Here is a 25,089-nt window from a genome sequence, read left to right on the forward strand (position 1 = left end):
GTAATTTGACCATTAATTTTGTGACATTATAGGGGAAGCTGAGCTTCCCTTGCAGTCTTAAAGAAATCGCCACTGCCCCGGATATTCTCACTTTGTTTAGGTAAAGTCAACTAATCACATATTACAGTGTGCAATGTGTTTGCGTCCATGAAACATAACGGATGCACTGGCAGTGAAGGTCAGGGAACGACCATTGGACTTTAGCGATAACCACCTGTTGAGTTTCGGGGTGTAAAATCCAAAAGCGAGACATGCTCACGAGAGGGCAGGGCAAACTGATCCTATAAATGACCCATCGCTTCTTCTGACTACACATTTCATATGTCACACTACTGCACTCTCCCTCTCAATGGAAAAATTGTCTCAGCTCAAGAAACATCGAAATCAATAAAACTTGGATATTTTTATAATTTTACAACCAAAGCTGAACACATTTTGAAAACAACTAAATAAGATATAGCCTACTAACTTCGATTGTGGACGATCTTGGCGTCTGTATAGGCTAATCTAAAGCAGACATGGATCCGATTGTTGAAGTCGTTGCTTTATGTCTTGGCTTTTTCGGCTGGATAATGGTTGGCGTCGCAATTCCGAACCGTTACTGGAAAGTATCGTCTTTAGATGGGACTGTGATCACCACAGCAACCATTTATGAGAACCTGTGGATGTCCTGCGCCACGGACTCGACGGGAGTGCACAACTGCCGCGAATTCCCCTCTCTGCTCGCCCTGTCTGGTAAGACAAAAACCATGCTTTAATAATCATTTATTCATCACGTAGCGACTTGATAAATACATGTAGTTTTGGCGGAAACTTGGGTCACCATTAATATTTCCCCTCACAGCTCGCATGTGTTTTGGAATAAAGCAATTATTTTTATCTGTATTTTATTGTTATTATTTTTTTAATTACTATTATTATTATTGCTATTTATTTATGTATTTTCTTTGGCAGTCCTATTTATATCTTATACATTTAATTATGTCTTCTTAATTATTAATTTAAAAGATACAAAGTTGCGACGTTTATTTATTTATTTCTGTCCAGTAAATTGTTTTATATTCATTTGACGTTCTTTCTTTTCTTTCTTTCTTTCTTTCTTTCTTTCTTTCTTTCTTTCTTTCTTTCTTTCTTTCTTTCTTTTTATTTTTCCAATTGTTTTGTTTCTTTTTTTGTTTATTTATTTGTTTACTGCTTTATACATTTATGTATTTTATTTGTCAACCATTTATTTATTTATATATCTATCTGTTTCGTAATTTTAATATACATTTGACTTTCGTTCTTTACTTCCTTCTTTTTTATAGATCTATCTATCTATCTATCTATCTATCTATCTATCTATCTATCTATCTATCTATCTATCTATCTATCTATCTATCTCATTTCGAATAATTTGACTGTCTTTTTATTTATTTATCCTTAAAATATTTTATTTTCTGTTTATTTATTTGTTTACTGACATTTACATTTATGTATTTTCTTTGTCAGTCAATTATTTATTTATTTACTGCTCTTTACATTTATGTATTTTATGTCAACCATTTATTTATTTATATATTTATCAGTTTCGCAATTTTAATATACATTTGACTTTCGTTCTTTACTTCCTTCATTTTTTAACATTTATTTTTCCTTTTTTTTACTGCAATTTACATGTATTTTCTTTCTCAGCCATCTATCTATCTCATTTCGAATAATTTGACTGTCTTTTTATTTATTTATCCTTAAAATATTTTATTTTCTGTTTATTTATTTGCTACTGACATTTAAATTTATGTATTTTCTTTGTCAGTCATTTATTTATTTATCTATTTATTTATTTATCAGTTTAGTAATTCTTCCAAATTCATTTTCCCTGCTTATAAGGAAGACCTTCCTTGCTTCCTTATTTCTTTTTACTTATTTATAATTTCAATACTTTATTTTTGTTTATTTATTTCTTACTGCTATTTATTATTTATGTATTTTCTTTGGCTGCTTTCACTTTATTTGCTTATTTATTTATGTATTTATTCACTCAACCTAATAATTCGCTTTATAGCCTATCTGTTTGACAGACTCTCTTCATACACTTTCTTTCGTGCTGTAATTATTTTATATACAATCCTGTACTATATTTCTCGTTATTTTTTCAAAACTGTATCTAATGTTATATAAAACTAAATATATCTGTTTCGTCAGGTTATATCCAGGCGTCTCGGGCTCTGATGATCGCGGCAGTGGTGTGTGGCACATTCGGTGTGGTGGCCACTCTCATCGGCATGCAGTGTTCGAAGGCCGCTGGTGACAACGAAGTACTGAAAGGCAGAATCGCCGGTACTGGAGGCGCCTTTTTCCTGCTGCAGGGTAAGGCACATTACTAATTAAACTAAACGATGACTGGAATCTTCTTATGGTACATGTGCTTCTCAGGCAAACAGCTAAGCTATCTTTAGAGGAGTTCTTATCAGATTCACATTCCGAAAGCTTTATTGCTATTGTATCTGTTAATCTTTATGTTTATTAATCCAATCCAAAGGTTTCTGTACGATGATATCAATATCGTGGTACGCGGCCAACATCACTCAGGTGTTCTTCGACCCGTTGTACCCTGGCCAAAAGTAAGTGCTCAGTGCTCAAAGTGAAATGCTGCCTCCTGCTGTCTCATTTAATACTCCCACAGAACACCTGTTGATGCTCACAGTTTTACAAAGTGTTAGACTGAACATGTTATTTTTGTGGTGTGCTATAGGTATGAGATTGGAGAGGGTTTGTACATCGGCTGGGCCTCTGGTATTCTCGCAATCTGTGGTGGAGCTTGTCTAATGTGCTCCTGCAAATTAGGCACAAAGGAAAAGACGTGAGTTTTCTATAACATTTTGCCCATTCTTGTTATTTTATGCATTCAGGAGCATGTTTCTCACGTTCTGTATCTTCTCTAGTAGTTACTACCAGCCCACGCGTGAAACGATTTACTCAGCGTCCGCATCCAGGAGAGACGCTCAGAGCACTTATGGAAGAAATGCCTATGTCTGAATGAAGCAATTCTGGTCAATTTCATGGCCAAACAAAAGCAACGTTAATAGTCGACTGTTAATATTTTGTCTAGTGATGTTTTATCAGTGCAATTATGTAAATATGTATACAGTACTAAACGCACAGGTGGTTTTGTGGCCACCTAGGAATATGTCATTAATCAAGTAAAATGTTACTGTGTCGGTTTTGCTGTGCAAAAACACTTCAGAGAACATTATACAGAATGAAAGTTGAAATTACTTCAATGTTGTTTTGAATTTTGAAATATTTAGTTTCCGTTACATGAACCAAGATTTTGAAATAAGATTTATATGTTAATTAACTTAGGTCTCCATTTATTTGTACAAACGACCCTGTTTTATATGATGTGTTTTATACAAACATTAAACAAACCATTATGTATTTGAGGATATTTTATTGGTTGACCCATCTCACATTAACTGCAATAATACAACATGTCATATTTTATTGTATTCTCCATTATTACAAAACTTTATCATCATTTAATAAAATCCTGTATTATTTTATTCTGGCTTTGCATATCAATAATAGCAAATTAACTACAGCTGCGAAAGCCATTGTGAATCTTTGAAAGAGTCTATTCTATTCTATTCTATTCTATTGTAAATGAGGTCCCAGATTAATGTATTTATTACTTAAAGTACTAAAAAAAGCAATAATGATACCTTAAGTAAGAACATGACATTCAAAAATGGCATTATGTATATAGGGATGTTTTATTGATTGACAGAGCTTACACAATAACAACAGAAATACAACATATCAAATTTGATATTATTCTCCATTCTTACAAAACTATATAATTGTGACCCTGGACCACAAAACCAGGTTTAAGTAGCACAGGTATGTTTGTAGCAATAGCCAAAAATACACTGTATGGGTTAAAATGATTGATTTTTCTTTTATGCCAAAAATCATTAGGGTATTAAGTAAAGATCATGTTCCATGAAGATATTTTGTACATTTCCTACCATAAATATATCTAAACTTAATTTTTTTATTAGTAATGTGCATTGCTAAAAACTTAATTTGGACAACTTTAAAGTCAATTTTCTCAGTATTTAGTTTTTTTTTGTACCCTCAGATTCATTTAAATATTGTCCTCTCCTAACAAACCATACATCAATGAAAAGCTTATTTATTCAGTTTTCAGATTATGTATAAATCTCAGTTTTAAAAAATGTTACCCTTATGCCCTTATGGTTTTGGGGTCCAGGGTCGCAAATGACACTATTTAATAAAGTCCTATATTATTGTATTCTGATTATACTAATCATTAACTATTAATTCTATTCTATAATGCTATAAAACAGCATACAAATAGAACAGAATAGAATAGAACAAGTCCAAATACATTACAGAAACCATGAAATGCCATTAACTTTGGAAAGGATGTTAATTATTTGACACTCAAATAATAACCATGTTTACCATGGTAAATATTAAAAAATTCCTTACACCGTTCTTACACTGCTTTAATTTATTTCTATTTTCAGTAAAATGAAAAGTACTATCAGTCAAAAGTTTTTATGTTTTAAACAGTAAAATGTTTAATGTTTTTTAAAGGATTCTCTTCTGATCAGATTCTGCATTTATTTGATCCAAAATACAGCAAAAGCAGTACTATTTAAAATAACTAATTTCTAATTGAATATATTTTAAAATCTAATATATTTCTGTGCTCAAAACTAGCTTTTCGGCATCATTACTTCAGTCTTCAGTGTCACACGATCCTTTAGAAATCATTCTAATATGCTGATTTGCTGTTCAAGAAAAATGTATTATTATTATTATTATTATCATCAAGATTTAAAACAGTTGAGTACAGATTTTTTTCAGGATTCTTTGATGAATTTTTATAGAAATTAATACTTTTATCTAGCCAGGATGCTTTAAATTGATCAAAACTGATGATAAAGACAAAAGATTAGCTTTTCTTCTGAACCTTTTATTCATCAAATAAACCTGAAAAAACTCTACTCAGCTGTTTTCAACATAATAATAATAATAATAAATTCAATTATTATTATTATTCTGAAGTATCATGTGACTGGAGTAATGTTTCTAAAATTCAGCTTTGATATCACAGGAATAAAAATATTTCAAAGTTTTACTGTTTTTGCTGTACTTGAATCAAATTCATGCAGGCTTGGTGAGAAGATGAAACTTCTTTAAAAAACATTAAAAATCTTACTGTTCAAAAACTTTTGACTGGACATTAAGGCCCGGTTTCACAGACAGGGTTTAGGTTAAGCCAGGATTAGGCCATTGTTCAATTAGGACATTTATGTAGTTTTTAGAAATATTCCTTAGGTAAAAACATTACTGTTGTGCATCTTGAGACAAAACAAAAAATCTGACATATTTTAAGATCAGTCAGTGCAAGTTTCTTTCAGCTGAAACAGCTCAGACTTACATTTTAGTCTAGGACTAGTCTTAAGCCTTGTCTGTGAAACCGGGGGTAAGTGTAGTATAGTATTTTGGTGGAATGTTAACATTTTCTATACTGTTGTGTTCTAGAATGCATAGTGGAATAGAATATAATAGAATAGAAAAGAATGTTTACCATGGTGACGACGGCGAGAATAGACTTTTCATCTCAAATAAATGATGGCTCATATCATCTATCAGTCTAATGCAGGACGTGGGCGTGTCCGTCCAGTGAGCTAAAATAATTTGGCCAATGGGACGGGACCACGTTTGTCGGCAAACACGGATGTGAGCAGCCAGTCACCGCGCTGAAATGTAGGGCGATTTGAATTGTACACCCAGGAGGTTCAACTAGAGCGGACTTCCAAAAGTACGCGACTGACAGCTGTTGTGCACGGTCACTGTCACTGGGCTAAGAAACAACTCCCTATAAATTACAATACAGTTTTTTTTTACCTCAGCAGTATACTGAGAAACACGGAACTATAGTTTCGCATTCCTTTATTCTACTCGGACATATTTATAACCCGGACAACAGAAACATCTTCTAGCCAAGTATGCCGGATATGTCGCTGTTATGATGATCGGAGTATAAATACTCTTTCTGTCCTGTTGCGCGTTGTGAATCACGGTGGAAAGACACACGGTTGTATATCGGGGGGTGTGATAAATGTCATCATGGAGTCGGGACGGCGGAGAGGTTTGAGCAGTGTCCTGTCCTCCCTGTCTCTGCTCTGTGTGGTCCTGGACCTACAGTTGGACGGTGAGATTTCGCTTTCATTCACACCTGAGATCTTACTTATTTTGAAAGGAAATCAGTTTTTACAGGTTTTTTTATTTTTCAGTTGTTTGGGAGTGCTATAGTATTACTATGTTTTGGACAAGGTCCATGGCCATACTATAGTATTCTTTGAGATCTATAGAAATCATGTTACAGGTGTATATATAGTAATAATTAAATAAATATATATCAGAATACCTTGGTATCATCATCTGGCACTTCACTATAATTCTACCATGGTACCTCCACAGGTGCTCAACAGGAAGTGTGAAGACTTTCAAGTAGTTGTATAAAATCATATTGACTTAAAGACTTAGTCAGATGCTTATCTAGACAGCATTTTGTTTAGTTTGACAGCTCAGTAGATTTTAAAACACAAATGTTGTTTAAAATTATTCTTGCTTTAGAATCTCATTTTGGTCAAACCGAAAAGCACCATAGTACTACCATGTCATTATATAGACATTTAATATGCTAAGCCAATGTTTTAAACATAAACCAAGATTTATTTGATGTACCTAATGAGATTGAAAGGTGATTTTAAAATTAATGTATGCATTATTGTGACAACTAAACATATAATGGCCATCTGCCTTGTCTTTGGAGTTGTTAATATCATACATTCAAAGCTTTTAAAGATCTTTATTGGTTAATGTTAAAACCAAAGCCATGCTAAAGTAAATAAAGGTGGTAGTTAGTCATTTTAGGTTTTGTTTTCCTAAACAACCACAGGGCAGGGTGCTGTTTGCATGCTTTCACTTTTTGTTCTGTCAGTGTTAATCGAAGCGTGAATGCAGTGGAATGCTGTGTTAAGGAGTTTCGTTCAAGTTTAAGGCATGCAAACTCAATCCCTTCAGGCAGATTTTAAAAGCTACTTCTAAAAGCAGAGTCATTCTAAAAATGAAACAGGTGTCATGTGTGAGTAAGCTGTCTGTTTATTTCAGGTGTGTTAGGAGCAACACCTGTTGAGATAGAGCATCATCTGGAAATGGGCCGTAAGCTGCTGGCAGCCGGACAGCTGGCTGAGGCCTTGTCTCACTATCACTCAGCTGTGGGTAAGACATTTAAACAAACACAGTGACATATGGAGGCCACACTATCATTCAAAAGATTTTTTAAAAATAAATTAATGCTTTTAATAAAAAAAAAGGATCTGTGAAATTGACATGTAAAGACATTTATACTAATACACAAGATTTATTTTTCAAGCAAATACTGTTCCTTTGAACTTTTTATTATTCAAAGATAAAAACCAAAACAAAATTTCCTTTAAAAAACTGTTAGACTGGGGTGATGATGCTGAAAATCGAATACAATTAAACTTAAATGTATTAAAATAGATTAAAAAAAATACATTAATAATACTTAATAATAAAACATTAAAAAAATGTACAGACTATGCAGTTAAACGGCAGTTTTTACATTTTTTTGTTTTTTTGTTTTACTTGATGCTAATTAGTATTAAAATGCATTTAGATTAATTAATTTGGACAACTTTAAAGGCGATTTTCTCAATATTTAGATTTTTTTTCAGATTCCAGATTTTCAAATAGTTGTATTTCAGATCCTATCCTAACAAACCATACATAAATGGAAAGCTTATTTATTTAGCTTTTATATGATGTATAAATCTCAAATTCAAAAAAATGTACCCTTATGACTGGTTTTGTGGTTCAGGGTCACATTTGAAATAAAGCAAAGATGTAGTTCATTAACAAATGCAAATGTTTCAATCAGAGGGCGACTCTAAGAACTACCTGACATACTACAAACGGGCCGCCGTTTTCCTGGCAATGGGAAAGTCCAAGTCAGCACTTCCTGACCTTTCCCAGGCCATACAGCTTAAGCCAGACTTCCTTGCTGTGAGTTTGTTTTTGTTGTTGTGTTGTATATCAAATCAAGTTATAGGTGATAACACTGTTTTACATGTTATTTACATGTTAATGGTGTGTGTTTTCAGGCTAGACTGCAGAGGGGTAATATCCTACTGAAACAGGGAAGTACTCAAGAGGCCAGAGAAGACTTTCTAGCAGTGGTGAGTGAAACAATATCCGGATTTATTTCAAACCTGCCAGTGCCAACTTCATTTTCAAACCAGATCACATTCGGAATCTGCTTGGTGCGCTGTTTCTGTTCTCCTGCTCACTGCTTTGTTAACGCTTTTCCTTCGCAGTTAAAGCGTTCCCCGGATCACGAAGAAGCACATGATCAGCTCCATAAAACCAAGGAGCTGGAGTTACTGCAGGAAGAGGCACACGAAGCTCATCACCGTGGAGACTACGTCACTACAGTCCAGGTGCTGGAGAAAGTCATAGAGGTGAGTTAGTTTGGAGATCAAAAATGCACATGCAGCAACAGGTGGTGTTTATATATTGCTGTGGGGTAGTAGTAATATTAAAGGGATAGTTCAGCCCAAAACGTTATCATTTATTCATCCTCACGTTTTTCCAAAATCATGCAGCGCTTTTTCTTTCCTCTATGAAACACATAATGAGATTATTATCAGATGCCAGAATCTTTTTTCATACAATAAAAATCTCAAAAAGGACCAAAAATTAGCATAAATTTTGTCTGTACAACTGTCTGGATTTCTGAATCCACACAGTAGCTTTGTTTGAGTTAGAAACCCAAAATGACACTATTTTTAAAATGTTTGGGGTTGGTAAAATTTTTTGGTTACACTTCATTTTAACGTGTCCTTATTACATTGTAATTATACATTTAAGTGCTGAGTAATATTAATTAACCACATGTACTTAGGGTTAGGATTAGGGTTTGGCTTAGGGTTATTGTTAACTTATTGTTATTATAATAGTAAGTACATGTAATAAGGACACCTTAAAATTGTTTTAATGCTTTTGTTAAGTTAATGTTAAGTTCAACAAAGCTGTATTTATTTAATTTAAACTACAGTAAAATATTATCACAATAAAATTTTTGTTTTAATATTTTCAAATGAAATTTATTTGTGTGATGGCAAAGCTGAATTGTGACCCTGGACCACAAAACCAGTCTTAAGTCGCTGGGGTATATTTGTAGCAATAGCCAAAAATACATTGTATGGGTCAAAAAATCATTAGTAAATTAAGTAAAGATCATGTTCCATGAAGATTTTTTGTAAAATTCCTACTGTAAACATATCAAAATGTAATTTTTGATTAGTAATATGCATTGTTAAGTGCTTAATTTGGACAACTTTAAAGGTGATTTTCTCAGTATTTTGATTTATTTGCACCCTCAGATTCCAGATTTTCAAATAGATGTATCTCAGCCAAATATTGCCCTATCCTAACAAACCATACATCAATAAAAAGCTTATTTATTGAGCTATGATATATACATCTCAGTTTTGTAAAATTTAACCTTATGACTGGTTTTGTGGTCCAGGGTCACAATTTTCAACAGCTATTTCTCCAGTCTTTAATGTCTCATGATCCTTCAGAAATAATTCTAATATGCTGATTTGATGCTTAAGAAACACTTCTCATAATCAATGTTAAAAACAGTTGTATTGCTTAATAGTTTTTTTTTGTTGAAACTATACTATAGTAACTTATTTTTAAACAGGGTTCTTCGATTAATAAAACATTCAAGAGAACAGCATTTATTTAAAATAGAAATGTAACACTATATTTGTCTTTACTTAACTTCTGATCAATAATCAAGTAATTATTCACTGAAAATATGAAAGTGTTCTTTAAGAATTTTGTAATTTATCACTTTACTTGTATGAGTTGTTGAATTGAATGGCCTTGCAAATAAAATACAAGAACAAACAAAATATCAAATCTTGCATTTAAGCTCAACATGTCTCTGGAGATTCAAAAACTTATTGTGTATGCTTAGTTGTCATCTAGCTTTGTTACAGTCATCTTCTCTTTGTTTTCCAGCTTTCTCCTTGGGACCCGGAGTCTCGAGAACTAAGAGCCGAGTGCTATATCCGACTCGGGGATCCACGGAAGGCCATTATGGACCTGACACCAGCGACACGTCTCCGTGCGGACAACCGAGCGGGCTTTCTCAAACTCAGTCAACTCCATTACAGCTTGGGCGAACATCATGACTCACTTAAGTATGTTATTCAGTATGAATGACAGCCACATTCTTTGGTTATTAAATCATACAGAAATTATTCAAGCATCTCCTATAAGCGGTGTCAAGGACAATTCTAGAGTTATACCTTTTAGTAAATAGAGTTGTCAATGCCTCACTCTGACTGTGTGTGCATGTAGTTATACAATAGTAATAATATACCAATCTTGTGTGATGTTAAAAGAAAAGTTGTCTCTTTCTTTTGTGGCTGCTCACTGTGTGTTTACCTCTTTCTTTCTGTTTTCAGTCAGGTGCGTGAGTGTTTAAAGCTAGATCAGGATGATAAGGAGTGTTTCGCCCACTACAAACAGGTCAAGAAGCTCAGCAGGCAGCTGGACTCTGCAGAAGAGCTGATCTCAGAACAGAGGTGATGAAAAGTTTCCTTTCACTTCTAGAAAATATCTTTTAAATCAGGTCTAGGCTCAGCTTACCTGACTCATTTAATTTTTGGCCTTTGTTTGAGATTTGTCACATTATACTTTATCATTTGTTAACATGAGTTAACATGAACAAACAATGAACAATACATTTATTACACTATTTATAAATTTTTCTTAATGTTAGTTAATAAAAATACAGTTTGTTCATGTTAATTCACCGTGCATTAACTGATGTTAACAAACACAACTTGTGATATTAAAAAATGCATTAGTAAATGCGAAAATTAACATTAAAAATTAATAAATGCTGTAGAAGTTTCTTTCATTCTTAGCTCATGTTAGATAATATACCTTATTGTAAAGTGTTAACAATTTATTTTATAAATGTATAATATTTTATTTTTAGCTATGTCTTATTTTATTATATTTACTTATTTTATCACATATTACATACAGGTTTGGGATTCTCTTAAAAGTTTTTTCAGTATATCAGTCAGAACAGTAATGTTATAAAGTATTATTCATTTTTTAATTAATATTTTAACATTTGTGATCCTGGGCCACAAAACCAGTCATAAGTTGCATTGGTATATTTGTGGCAATAGCCAAAAATACATTGTATGGGTCAAAATGGCAGATTTTTCTCATGTTCCATGAAGATATTTTGTAAATATCCTACCGTAAATGTATCAAAACTTAACTTAATTTTTAAATTCTTAGAAATATGCATTGCTAAGAACTGAATTTGGACGACTTTAAAGGTGTTTTCCCTTAATATTTAGATTTTTTTGCACCCTCTGATTCTAGATTTTCAAATAGTTGTATCTCTGTCAAATATCCTAACAAGCCATACATCAATGGAAAGCTTATTCATGCATAAATTGAGATCATTTTTGAAAAGGCAACTAATTTCTGTGATGATAAAGCTGATTATTTTTTTTAGCAGCCATTTCTCCAGCCTTCAGTGTCACATGATCCTTCAAAAATCATTCTAATATGCTGATTTGCTGCTCAAGAAACATTTTTTATTAGTAGTAGTATTGAAAACAGTTGTGCTGCTTAATACTTTTTTATGACATTTTTCAGAATCATTTGATGAATAAAAAGTTAAAAAAGAACAGCATTTTTTTTTAAATCGAAATGTTTTAAGATTATAAATGTTACATTTGATCATTTTAAATGCGCATTTTTAATATTTCAAATGAAATAACTGATTTGATTTAAATGGTTTAATTTTTTTCATAATTTCTATTATTCCAGGCTTTACATTTCTGATGATTTATTTTTTTTACTTGTTTTTATTGAATGGCAGGTATCAGGACGCCATTGAGAAGTATGAATCTGTAATGCGAACAGAGCCAAATGTAGCATTCTACACTAATAAAGCAAAGGAGAGGATCTGCTTCTGCCTAGTCAAAGTATGTTCTTATAGTCATTTCACAGCTTTTTAAAGGGATGGTTCACCTAAAAATGTAAATTCTGTCATTAATTGCTCCTTCCAAACTGTAACACCTTTGTTGATCTTCGGAACACAAATTAAGATATTTTTTGACGAAATCCAAGAGTACTCTGACCCTCCATAGACAGCAAAGGTCATACCACGGTCAAGGCACAGAAACATAGTAAGGTCATTGTTAAAATAGTCCATATGACATCAGTGATTCAACAGTAATTTTACGAAGCTATGTGAATACATTTTGTGTTCAAAGAAAACAAAAATAAGGACTTCAGGGTCAGAGCGCTCTCAGATTTCATCAAAAAATTTAATTTGCGTTTCGAAGATAACAGATTGTCTTGCAGGTTTGGAACGACATGAGAGTAAGTAATTAATGACAGAATATTCATTTTTGGGTGAACCATCTCTTAAAGCCCTTCTAGTCTATAATCACTAGTCCTAGTAATTACCATTTATATGGTATGAGCACTTTCACGTTGTTAGAGGTTAATAAGAAAAAGTGCACAAAGAGTCTGGTTTTACTGTCTAGCCTCACTGGCTGTTTTTCTCTCCCTTTCTCTTGTGACTCCTCCAGATGAAGAGTGCCGAGGAGGCCGTAGATATTTGTTCAGAAGCCCACCAGAGAGAACCTCAGAATATCTACATCCTCCGGGACCGAGCGGAGGCCTACATCCTACTGCAGGAATATGAGAAAGGTAGTACAACACTCACTGACTACTATATAATATACCTAATATTCTAACCTTTTCATTTCAACTCATGTTTCTTTCTCTGTTCCTCTTCTCAGCTGTGGAAGACTATCAGGAGGCACGGGAGTTCGACCAGGATAACCAGGAGATTCGTGAAGGCCTCGATCGAGCACAGAAGTTGCTCAAGCAGTCTCGCAAGAGAGACTATTACAAGATCCTGGGGGTCAGCAGGTAAGGCAATCACTGGTGATCAAAATCCTGCCTACAAACATTGCTGACAGTGATACTACCATAACTGTTCTGTCCTGTTTTATCATAAAAATTAGAAATGCACCGATTGATCAGCTAGTGATCGGAATCGGCCGATTTTTTTGCATGATCGGCCCGGATCGGTGACCGTCCGGTCAATTTCTCCTCTTGCCGATTCCTAGCCGATCCTTTTATTGCCAGCGGCGCATGCAATTACGTCACAGCCACGCGCGCACTCACAGTCGCGTGTAAACATGTCTGTGGTGTGAGTGAAGATGACACAAAGATCGCAGTTTGTAACATTTATAAGGCCAAAATACAACGTGAGGGAACAACCACGAACCACGCGCGTTTGGACATGTGGTAGATCGCGCCCCCCGCTCTGCATATTTTGCATGTCTCTCTTAGTTAACACACCTGATTCAGATAACCCGCTCGTTAGAAGTAAGCTTCATGAATGAACTGTGTTCCGATTGACATGGTCCCTGCCCAGTGTTCATTGCTCCCTACTCCCTGAGCAGGGGATATCCGTTGACGTTTACTACACTTTCATTCATTCACAGCCTCTTCACACACTAATAGTTCGAAGCGAGCATATATGTTACATTTGAAGGTAATTTAAGCATGCGCAACGTGAATTTAATTTGTATTTATTTACAGATGCATTTATGTTACACTTCTCCAGTAAGTTTGATCTGTGTGTGAAGACGCTGTATGCTGTGGCGTAGCACAAATATGTGACCCTGGACCACAAAACCAGTCATAAGGTTAAATTTTACAAAACTGAGATATATACATCATATGAAAGCTCAATAAATAAGCTTTCTATTGATGTATAGTTTGTTAGGATATGACAATATTTGGCCTAGATACATCTATTTGAAAATCTGGAATCTGAGGGTGCAAAAAAATCAAAATCCTGAGAAAATCACCTTTAAAGTTGTCCAAATTAAGTTCTTAACAATGCATATTACTAATCAAAAATTACATTTTGATATGTTTACAGTAGGAATTTTACAAAAAATCTTAATGTAACATGATCTTTACTTAATTTCCTAATGATTTTTGGCATAAAAGAAAAATCAATAATTTTGACCCATACTATGTATTTTTGGCTATTGCTACAAATATACCCCAGCGACTTAAGACTGGTTTTGTGGTCCAGGGTCACATATGTGAATGAATGTTACGAAGTGTAGTACCGCTGGATTAACTGGTGACAAGGCAGAAATGCTTCTCTTTATCAAGAAAAATTTGCTATTAATGCTCAAGTAATAGCATTTAGTACTAGCATTGTTATTTCTACCTGTTTGAAGACACAGTGCACTTTTTGTTATTAAAGTTATTGTTGTGAGATGATCCTGTAATTAATGTTTTTTAAAAAAATCCATATAAAATTAATTGAAGAAAAGTAGATTTTTGTATGCCTGCTTTGTTACTTATATTTTATTTCTAATGTTTTCAAGGCTCAGAGCACTTTATTTTGTTAAAGTTATTTTAAGATGAGAAGATGCTGTAATATTTATACATTTCTTTTATTATAAAATTAAAAAAAAAAACATTGAGGAAAAGATTTTTGCTAGTATAACTATATACTATGTTAGTCACAGGAACTAATTTGATACCTTTTTCAAAGGCACAAACGAAGCACTTTATTTTGTTGTTAAAGTTATTTTGTTGTAAGAAGATCCTGTAATGTTTAAAAATGTATTTTATTATAAACTAAATTTAATTAAAGAAAATATTTCTGTATAGGCCCATGCTTTCATTACGGTTCTTAAAAAAAAAAAAAAAGGGAATCGGCAAAAATCAGAATCGGCAGGTCACACTTACTGAAAAATCGGAATCGGCCAAGAAAATTGCAATCGGTGCATCTCTAATAAAAATGCATGTATGTGTAAGCCAAAAGAAGGTTATTTGACTGAAGTGCTTGTTTTTCTTCACTTGTTTTCAGGAGTGCCAACAAACAGGAAATCATAAAAGCATATAGAAAGCTGGCTCAGCAATGGCACCCTGATAATTTCCAGTCTGAAGCAGACAAGAAAGAGGCAGAGAAAAAGTTTATTGATATCGCATCAGCAAAGGAAGTGCTCACAGATCCAGGTAGGAAAATGTCAGGTGACAACGGAAATTAAATGAAACATGAAGACTAATTATTTTTGGTCCTTATCAATCTGTTTTTCTCTAATGTAATTGGTTATTCATATGTAAAATTCAGCAAACCCACCTCTGTCACTGGCAAAACACATTAATGTTTTTGATTACTTCAGCTTGTCAGACAGACATCTAGCCATCTTGTCCATATGCATCTGTTATTGCAACACTCTAACTAAAGTGTTGGCACATATTTGTTCTCAAGCATACAAATATTAGGCCTGCAAAGAAAAGGGAATAGTTATGATTAATTCAAAAAAATTACTTGACAGTTTCAGCTTGTTTTATTGCTGGATGTACACTACTGGTCAAAAGTGTGTTCACCCAGGCTGCATTTATTTAATAGAAAATTCAATAATATTGTAAAATATTAATTCAGTTTAAATCTTTGTATTACATTTCTCTAATATACACTACCAGTCAAAAGTTTTTGAACAGTACGATTTTTAATGGTTTTTTTTAAGTGGTCTCTTCTGCTCACCAGCTTACATTTATTTGATCCAAAGTACAGCAAAACAGTATAACTTTGAAATATTTATACTAATTGTCTATTTAAATAAATGTAATTTATTTCTGTGATCAAAGCTCAATTTTCAGCATCATTACTCCAGTCTTCAGTGTCAAATGATCCTTCAGAAATCATTACAAAATGCTGATTTGCTGTTCAAGAAACATTTTTATTATTATTATCAATATTTAAAACAGTTAAGTACATTTTTTTTCAGGATTCTTTGATGAATAAAAAATAAATAAAAAAGCTTTTGTACACTATATGCAGTAGAATTTTTTTGGGGGTAAGAAATAAAAGAACATGCTGTTCTTCTATTTATCAAAGAGACCCCGAAAAAAATCTCCTCAGCTGTTTTCAGCATAATTATAATTATAATAAATGTTTTTTGAGCAGCAAATTAGAATGATTTCTGAAGGATCATGTGTACAATCAAGTAACGATGCTAAAAATGCATCTATAAAATCACAGAAATAAATTACATTTTAAAATATTCAAATAGAAAACGGTTATTTTAAATAGTACAAATATTTTAACAATTTTCTGTTCAAAAACCTTTGACTGGTAGTGTATATATTTAAAAAAAAAAAGTATTATTATCATTAATATTAAAACTGGTTGTGCTGCATAACATTTTTGATATGGTACCATTCAACAGTTTGAGGTAAGCATGATTTAAAAAAAAAAAAAATAATAATGAATTAATACTTTTATTCATCAAGGATGCATTAAATTGTTCTGAATTGACTGGAGAAATTTCAGCTTTGCATCACAAGAATAAATTACATTCCAAAATATATTACAATAGAAAAACAGTCATTTTCAAATATAATACTATTTCACAATGTTAAAGTTTTTACTGTATTTTTGATCAAATACTTTCAGCCTTGGTGTACATATGAGGCTTCTTAAAAAACATTAGAAAAACATAATTGGTATGTGTGTAGGACTGATGCATTCTTTGTTTTCTGGACAGAAATGCGTCAGAAATTTGATGCCGGCGAGGACCCTCTGGACCCTGAGAATCAGCAGGGTGGAGGAGGTGGAGGAGGCAGAGAATGGCCCTTTGGCTTCAACCCCTTTGAGGGCGGAAACTTTCACTTCAAGTTCCACTACAACTGATAACAGACAGGCTGATGCAGTATAAACGGACAGTGATTTCGGACTAAGAAACCTGGCTAGAGAACCTGCTTTATCCAAACTGAACTTTGGAGAAATCTTATCAAACCGAGAGGCTTTTTTTTTTGTTGAGACTTGAATCCGAAGGCTGTTTTGGACTTCTCCAGGAGCAAATTACTTGATCAGGCAAACACTATTAGTTTTGGTGTTTGATTTCCTGCCCTTAAAGACTTAAAAATGCAGTCTAGTTGAACTTGGAGTCTTAACCCCAGCCGAGTCATTTTGGCTCAAACTTTTGTCAGATCTTTCTTTGACGTATGTGCCATCTCTAACATTACTTTGTCTTTCTCATACTTTTTTTTTCTTTTTCTGCTGCTTATCTTTGTTTTCTTTTAATTACACTCCAGAATTTAGGGTTGTGGTTTCTTTTAGACTGTGCCATGTATTTCTGACACCAGTATGTCATATTTGCGTTCTTAAACCTTCGACTCTGACATGCTGGCAGTCTTGAAATAGATAAAACAGTATTGCACGCTTTTTGGCAAAGGAGGCACCTTTTCTCATATTTTTGTCTCATTTCTGTTTTGTTTTATTCTTTAACCACATAAAACCATCAGAAAATTATTTCCTTGGGCTGCTTCATAGCCTGACGCCTTTGATCTGATACCAGTTTGCACAGGTTTTTTTTTACTGAAATCTTTGCTAAACGTTTACATGACCGAATGTTTATGATCATTCTACAGCTGTTGCCGATGATAAATCAGATGACAGGCCATGAAGCAGCCTTTATTTGGTCGAAGTCTTTTGTCTAATATATCAACAGGTCAATGTCCCACGGCAAAGCTTTGAAACTATTATGTAAACTTAATAAGTTACCCCTGCACTTTCTAATTTCGAGTTGAAGGCCAACCAACCAGCTATTGGAGAATAATTGAAAAAACGTATTATTTGAAGATTTATAAAATGTGGCAAACATAATTCAAAAGGTTTGCAAGGTTTTTGGGTATATGCTTGTTAGTTTGTGCCAACATGCCAATGCAATGTCTCCTTTTTGACCTTACTGATGTTAAGGACATGGGTCTTCCTAATGTTTTAAGCTTGTTTTTCATTTGTTTTAAGCTTAACAAAGTCATGAAAATCTCCAACATATACTGTATTTAAGAACGAGTATTGAAGAGTTATTTGTCATGTCTTTTTTTTTAGAGTTATTGTATGGAATTGAAGGTCAAGGCAAGCATCACAGTTACTTAGGTTTAAGGGTTAGAGGTTCTGGAGGCTTTCTTATCATTTGTACATTTGCCCAAAGGATGATGGGGGAAAAAATGATAAAAACATCAAAATTACACAATAGTATCTACCTTATTCTTCAACCCAGAAGTCCGCCTATGGGTGAGACTTCCAGTACAGGAAAATAATGAGAAGCAGTAAAAGGTAAAATTGTTTGCTCTATGAACCAGTGTGTTCATAATTAAGACAATACATTAAAATAATATGGTAAGACACATCCATTTGCAAAATCAAGCAGCAAAAGAAGCTGTTTTGTACAGCTGCAAATAGTTGGACACGGATGAGGCCGGAAACGCGACCCATAACATTTCAAATTGGCCACGCCCACTCTTACGGAAAAAATAAGGTACATAATTTATAGAGGATATCAAAAATAATGGGAGCACTTTACAATAAGGATCCATTAGTTATAATACAAGTGAAAACTTTAAAGCATTTTTTTAAATCTTAGTTCATGTAAATTTTAACATTTTATATTATAATCAAAATTTGTATCTCTTAATATATCTTAATGGATTTGGTTAATATGAACTTACTAATACATTAACTAACATGCCTTAATAATGAGTTTACTAAACTAATTATGAAAAAATTACTAGCGCTAAATTTTTCAAGGCGTCCGTAGGTTGCGCGCTCTTGTTCCTGTGCTTCGGTTACTACAGCAACCATCCAGTAAGCTTGTGCGCGCTTCCGCGGCCGCCTCACAACACAAATGTAACAAGAGTAACAACAACAACCAGCTTAAGGTTGACTGAATACTCTTTAAATTTAGTAAACAGTTTTAATTTTCTGAAATAGGAAGTTTGTTAAAATGCGGCGCCCAAAGTATTTCACGCCGAAGGAGGTGTCCGTTCACAACACTCTCAAAGATATGTGGGTGTCGTACCTGGGCAAAGTGTACGATCTGACACCACTGCTGGAGGAACATAAAGGTAAGTAACTTGCACCTATCATTAAAATATAAAAAGGAAGTCACGGTTTTGTCCCCAAACCTTCAAAATGTGGAATGTATTAAGTGTTTATTAAAAGCAGTGTCTCTGTCTTATAGGTGATGTGTTACTGAAACCTATCACAGAGTGTGCAGGAAAGGACATCAGTCACTGGTTTGACCCGAAGACAAAGGATGTAAGCTACTGTAATAACATTTGCTAAACTTTATGGAAATATATTTTATTATTTTTATGCGTCTGAGAAAACCTAATTTAACTATATACAATCAAACCTGTTTTGATATATAGTTTAGAAAATGGTAATAAAACATGACAACTCAAGAGTTAAACTGTGCCAGAACAAATTCATCTTGATAATGTCAGATAACTTTGATAGATAACTTTGTGTCAAATCACAAGTTTTTGGTGCAATTTTTATTTTATTTATTTTTTTCATAAATTTTACTGGTAGTCCACTGTATTAAGATATTTTGGGTATAATATGTCACAGCTGACTTGAGAATTTTGCTATCCTCAAATGTACTATAATGTCCTGCACCCAGTAGTAAAAAAAAAATCAAAAACTTATATCTGGTGTCTGAATAATTTTTGGTTTGTATAGTAAAAATGTAATATTTGCTTTTAGTATTTTTTCAAATATATTTTTTACTTTCATTAATAACTTCAAAGACACTAAAATCTATATATTTTTAAGAATTTCTCCATTTGAAAAAAGTATGCTTTTCCTACGCAGAAATTATAACCAAAATCAAACTGAATTTAAATGAATTTGTTATCTGGTTGTTTTGTTAAAGTCGCCAAGAAATCAAAACTGACAACACTTTTTTAATGGTACATTGCAGTCAAAAATTTTTGAACAGTAGGATTTTTAGGTTTTTTTTTTTTTAAGAAGTCTCTTCCTCTCACCAAGCTGCATTTATTTGATCCAAAGTACAGCAAAAACAGTAAAAGATATGTGAAAATATTTCAACTGTTTACAATAATTGTTTTCTATTTGAATATATTTTAAAATGTAATTTATTCCTGTGATTTAAAAGCTGATTTAGAAATCAACATGATCCTTTAGAAATCATTTTGTTGAAAAATGCTGAGTAGAGTTTTTTCAGGTCTCTTTGATGAATAGAAAGTTCAGAAGAACAGCATTTATCTTAAATAGAAATCTTTATAATCACTTTTAATCAATTTAAAGTATCCTTGTTAAATAAAAGTATTATTTTTTATAATTTCTCTTTAAAAAAAAATGGTATAGTGTATAATGTTACAAAAGATTTTTTTTTATTTCAGATAAATGCTGACCTTTGGATCTTTCTATTCATCAAAGAATGCTGAACAAAATGTACTCAACTGTTTTAAATATTGATAATAGTATTAATAAATGTTTCTTAAACAGCAAATCAGCATATTAGAATTAGAAAGGATCATGTGACACTGAAGACTGGAGTAGTGATGTTGAAAATGAAGCTTTGATCACATGAAAAAATTACAATTTAAAATATAATCAGATAAAAGCAGTTATTTTAAATAGTACAAATATTTCACAATATTACTGATTTTTGCTGTATTTTAGATAAATGCAGGCCTGGTTAGCAGAAGAGAATTCTTTAAAAAACATAAAAGATCTTACAGTTCAAAAACTTTTGAATGGTAGTGTATACTTCACAGTAATGGTCTTATGCTGATTTTAGGGATTCAATCTTCTGAATTACCAAACTATTTTTACATGATCAGGAGGCTGACATTTTGTCATTTCACAGTGTTGTGTTTTCCCTTTTTAGATTCTTACCCATGTTGACCCATTGACGGGCTGCATGAAATACTACACCCCTAGGGGGCGCTTTTTACACACACCCCCTCCCTGCCCTCGTACCGACTGGGCCAATGACTTCGGAAAGCCGTGGTGGAAGGATAACCGTTATGAGGTTGGACTGCTGTCTGCCAAAACACGCTGGATCCGCATTATCAACACTCTAACCTCCCAAGAGCAGAGGCTGGAGGTAGGCCAATATTAACCCGCCATAGATTTGCAGAGAGTGGAAAATGTTAATGCTGACTCATCTACAAAATGATATCAGGATTGTGGCCCAAAAAGTGCATATTAATTATTGAAGCATTCCTGAGATAAAATGCCTGCGCAGAGCACATTCCTTATACTTGCATTGTGCTTTGCATACTGAAGAGGGCAGGGTTGCACTGTTTCATCTCTTTGTAGCTCCTCTCCATCTTTTGATTTCGTGCTCCCTCCCGCTCTGTGCATCTGATATTTTTCCAGCTTGATGGAAATGGACCTAATGTTGAGCCTCTGGCATTACAAGCGTTTTCAGACTGACCGTGCTGATTCACTTTGCTTCAGCAACCACCAGAATAACCATCTGACAGTTTACATTCAGCCCAGATGCTTCTTTCTCTGCTTTCTATGGGCCTGTCGAAAGACAAATTTCTGCCACGTGTCTTTCTGTAGGACTGCTTTGATAAAATAAACATGCATTTGGAGCACTTTTCAGCAGTCAAATAGTTCTAAGCTGTTGTTTGTTAAGCAGGTTTGCTCTGAGGAGATTCTGGATGAGATTCTTCAGCGATACCTGCGCTACAATACCCATGCAGAAAGCTACACCTGGAAGCACAACGGCATCAATTTGGATATGAGCAAGACTCTGAGTGAAAACGGCATCCCTGAAGAGGACGAGTTCTACTGCGGAAGCCCAGACTGTGACCTCTTCTCTCCATCCATATGTCTGTATTTCAACGACGACCTCACTGAACTCTGAAAACGCATGCTATTAATATGAACAGTGGCATATACTTCATTAGAAAATCATATCCACTGTGAGCCAATTTGAGCAAGGAGCATGAACGGCACATCAACTATTCATGTGTTCAGTGTTTCATCGATTCCTGTATGTGGTTATCTTATTGCAGCTCTCTGGGCTTCGTCCAATCAAATGCTGAGCAACAGAATAAAAAAGATGAATGCCAGCCTACATAATAAACCCCTGAACCATAAAGTCTGGTGGTTGCCATGGTAATTGCTCGGAGGAAATGCAGCAGCTACTGTATTGTAGGCCACAGCGGGCTCTCAGCCCTAATTAAGTAGCATTATATATGTATGCATGTACACAGAAATGATTTCATGCAGCCAACATTTCAATTTAATCACTGCTTTATGAGACTATGCCATTAACGGCTGCAAACATGCATCTTTTTGCTAAGCAGTTTCATTTGATTGTGTACTTGGTCTAATCAAATCTTGGGACTGTTTTTGTTCCCTTTGCACAGGAAAGAACATTTAACTCAGTGGTTCTCATCTAGGGGGCTTTGGGATGGCTTAAAATAAGACTAAATGTGACCCTGGACCACAAAACCAGTCTTAAGTCGCTGGGGTATATTTGTAGCAATAGCCAAAAATACATTGTATGGGGTCAAAATTATAGATTTTTCTTTTATGCCAAAAATCATTAGGAAATTAAGTAAAGATCATGTTCCATGAAATTTTTTTGTAAAATTCCTACTGTAAATATATCAAAATGTAATTTTTGATTAGTAATATGCATTGTTAATAACTTAATTTGGACAACTTTAAAGGTGCTTTTCTCAGTATTTAGATTTTTATTTAGATTTTGCACCCTCAGATTTCAGATTTTCAAATGGATGCATCTCATTGTCCTATCTGAACAAACCATACATCAATAAAAAGCTTATTTATTGAGCTTTCATATGATGTATACATGTCAGTTTTGTCAAATTTAACCTTGTGACTGGTTTTGTGGTCCAGGGTCACAAATACGGATTAACAGCTAAAACTCAAGATGTAAGCTGATGTCACATTTCTCCGTTCCCTCAACATCTGTTTCTACGAACTTGGATAACCTGGATTTATGTGGAATTTTAAAAATGTGATTTTAAGACCTGCAAAAGTCACATTTCTATAACAAATATACATTTTATTGGGCTAAGAAATATTGTATTTGATAGAAACTGCTGATAAATAACTATTTGCATATTTAACAAATTAAATATACATTTTTTTTAAAAAATCACAAATGACTATAAAAATCGTATAGATTAATTAATAATAATGTAAATCATGATAAATATTTAGTTATTGAAACTGCATCTGTAATGCTAGAATTTTATTATTTTAATTATATTAAATATTTAATTTAACTATTTTAAGTAAATGTTGCTATTATAAATATAATTTAGATAACCTATATAAATAGTTAACTAAATGAAGTTTATACTGCAACCTCTAGTTTTTGAAAAAAAAAAAAGTTTTTTTTTTTTCATACCAGAAATATCTTGGTGGAACTTCAAATATTGTCAAATGAATACAAAAATCATGGTAATTCATTACTAGTAATGTAAATCATGATTCAGTTATTAAAACTGCATCTGTTATTATGGAAAATTATTAATTTTAATTATTTATAATATTTAACTATTTTAAGTACATTTTGCTATTATAAATATAATTTGGATAATTTATATAAATAATTAATAATTAAGTTTATATTGCAACTTCTAATTTCTGTAAGGTAAAAAGTGAACATTTTAAATAAATAGCTTTTTTTAATGCCCAAAAAATCTTGGTGGGACTTCAAATATTGTAAATGACTACAAATATCATGTAAATTAATTATTAGTAATGTAAATCATGATTCAGTTATTAAAACTGCATCTGTTATTATGGAATTTTATTATTTTAATTATTTATCATATTTAACTATTTTAAGTAAATTTTGCTATTATAAATATAATTTAGATCATTTATATAAAAAGTTAATAATTAAGTTTATATTGCAACTTTTAATTGCTCTAAGGTAAAAAGTGAAAAATTTAAATAAGTAGTTTTTTTAAATACCAAAATATAGTGAATGACTATAAAGATTATGTAAATTAATTAATAATAATGTTAATCGTGATATTCAGTTATTAAAACTGCATCTGTAATTATGGAATTTTATTATTTTTATTACTTTTAATATTTCATTTAACTATTTAAAATAAATGTTGCTATTATAAATATATATTAAATATAAAATTATATATTTATATATATTATATATAAATATCTGTTAAAAAAGTGAACATTTTAAAGAAGTAGCTTTTTTGGTTTCAGAAATATCTTGGCGGGACTTCAGATATTGTCAAATGAATTATTAATAATGTAGATCATAATATTAATTATTAATAATGTAAATCATAATATATTTCAAATAATAAAACTTTATCTGTAATTATGGAATTGTATTATTTTGATTGTTTATAATATTTAACTATTTAAAGTAAATGTTGCTATTATAAATATAATTTAGATAACATATAAATAGTTAACTAAATTAAGTTTATATGGCAACTTCTAATTTTTGAAAAAAAGTGAAAGGTTCAAATTAGTAGCTTTTTTCATACCAGAAATATCTTCAAATATTTTCAAATGACTACAAAGATCATATAAATTGATTACAAATATTGTAAACCATGAAATGGCTTTAATTATGAATTTTTATTATTATAATTGTTTATAATATTTAACTATTTCAAGTAAATGTTGATATTATAAATATAATTTAAATTATTTATAATAATATTATATTATGTAAAAAAAAGTGAAAAATTGAAATAAGTAGCTATTTTCATATCATAAATATATTGGCGGGACTTCAAATATTATCATTAAATTTATTAATAATAATGTAAATCATGATAAATATTCAGTTATTGAAACTGCATCTGTAATTATGGAGTTTTTTATTATAATTATTTATAATATTTCAATATTTTAAGTAAATGTTGCTATTATAAATATAATTTAGATCATTTATATAAATATTTAAGTAAACTAAGTTTATATGGCAACTTCTAATTTCTGTAAATTAAATAAGTAGCTTTTTTTCATACCAGAAATTTCTTGGTGGGACTTCAAATATTGTCTTTCAGAAAGGTCGAGAACCGCTGATC

General features: G+C 32.4%; 3 protein-coding genes across 4 annotated transcripts; all 3 read left to right on the top strand.

Moving 5' to 3' along the window:
• The first annotated feature begins 312 nt into the window (after positions 1-312).
• cldn15a (claudin 15a) lies at positions 313-3,545 on the top strand. 2 transcript variants are annotated; one of them, XM_073837265.1, is made up of 5 exons: positions 313-735; positions 2,185-2,349; positions 2,522-2,603; positions 2,735-2,842; positions 2,925-3,545. In XM_073837265.1, exons 1-5 carry the CDS (start codon positions 519-521, stop codon positions 3,016-3,018), a joined length of 666 nt encoding a protein of 221 aa, XP_073693366.1. In that variant the 5' UTR covers positions 313-518; the 3' UTR covers positions 3,019-3,545. The 2 variants fall into 2 exon arrangements, with proteins under 2 accessions (XP_073693366.1, XP_073693367.1); XM_073837266.1 differs by having other exon boundaries at positions 2,928-3,545.
• Positions 3,546-5,800: 2,255 nt separating this feature from the next.
• dnajc3b (DnaJ (Hsp40) homolog, subfamily C, member 3b) lies at positions 5,801-18,074 on the top strand. Its single transcript, XM_073837267.1, has 12 exons — positions 5,801-6,232; positions 7,195-7,305; positions 7,988-8,112; positions 8,211-8,285; positions 8,424-8,567; positions 10,141-10,322; positions 10,590-10,709; positions 12,035-12,140; positions 12,753-12,873; positions 12,966-13,098; positions 15,071-15,219; positions 16,755-18,074. Exons 1-12 carry the CDS (start codon positions 6,148-6,150, stop codon positions 16,898-16,900), a joined length of 1,497 nt encoding a protein of 498 aa, XP_073693368.1. The 5' UTR covers positions 5,801-6,147; the 3' UTR covers positions 16,901-18,074.
• An 843-nt stretch (positions 18,075-18,917) lies between these two features.
• cyb5d1 (cytochrome b5 domain containing 1) lies at positions 18,918-22,112 on the top strand. The gene is made up of 4 exons (XM_073835573.1): positions 18,918-19,116; positions 19,233-19,309; positions 20,910-21,128; positions 21,672-22,112. The coding sequence occupies exons 1-4, from the start codon at positions 18,996-18,998 to the stop codon at positions 21,897-21,899; spliced, it is 645 nt and encodes a 214-aa protein (XP_073691674.1). The 5' UTR covers positions 18,918-18,995; the 3' UTR covers positions 21,900-22,112.
• The last annotated feature ends 2,977 nt before the right edge of the window (positions 22,113-25,089 follow it).

Source organism: Garra rufa, chromosome 3, assembly GCF_049309525.1.
Source record: "Garra rufa chromosome 3, GarRuf1.0, whole genome shotgun sequence".
In the NCBI taxonomy this organism is placed as follows: domain Eukaryota; kingdom Metazoa; phylum Chordata; class Actinopteri; order Cypriniformes; family Cyprinidae; genus Garra; species Garra rufa.

Coding starts and splice junctions, on each gene's coding strand:
- cldn15a (XM_073837265.1), top strand. CDS start 519: ATGGATCCGATTGTTGAAGTCGTTGCTTTATGTCTTGGCTTTTTCGGC. Junction 736..2,184: donor CTCTCTGCTCGCCCTGTCTG/GTAAGACAAAAA, acceptor CTGTTTCGTCAG/GTTATATCCAGGCGTCTCGG. Junction 2,604..2,734: donor CCGTTGTACCCTGGCCAAAA/GTAAGTGCTCAG, acceptor GGTGTGCTATAG/GTATGAGATTGGAGAGGGTT.
- dnajc3b (XM_073837267.1), top strand. CDS start 6,148: ATGGAGTCGGGACGGCGGAGAGGTTTGAGCAGTGTCCTGTCCTCCCTG. Junction 8,286..8,423: donor GAGAAGACTTTCTAGCAGTG/GTGAGTGAAACA, acceptor TTTCCTTCGCAG/TTAAAGCGTTCCCCGGATCA. Junction 10,323..10,589: donor GAACATCATGACTCACTTAA/GTATGTTATTCA, acceptor TTCTGTTTTCAG/TCAGGTGCGTGAGTGTTTAA.
- cyb5d1 (XM_073835573.1), top strand. CDS start 18,996: ATGCGGCGCCCAAAGTATTTCACGCCGAAGGAGGTGTCCGTTCACAAC. Junction 19,310..20,909: donor TTGACCCGAAGACAAAGGAT/GTAAGCTACTGT, acceptor TTCCCTTTTTAG/ATTCTTACCCATGTTGACCC. Junction 21,129..21,671: donor CCCAAGAGCAGAGGCTGGAG/GTAGGCCAATAT, acceptor TTTGTTAAGCAG/GTTTGCTCTGAGGAGATTCT.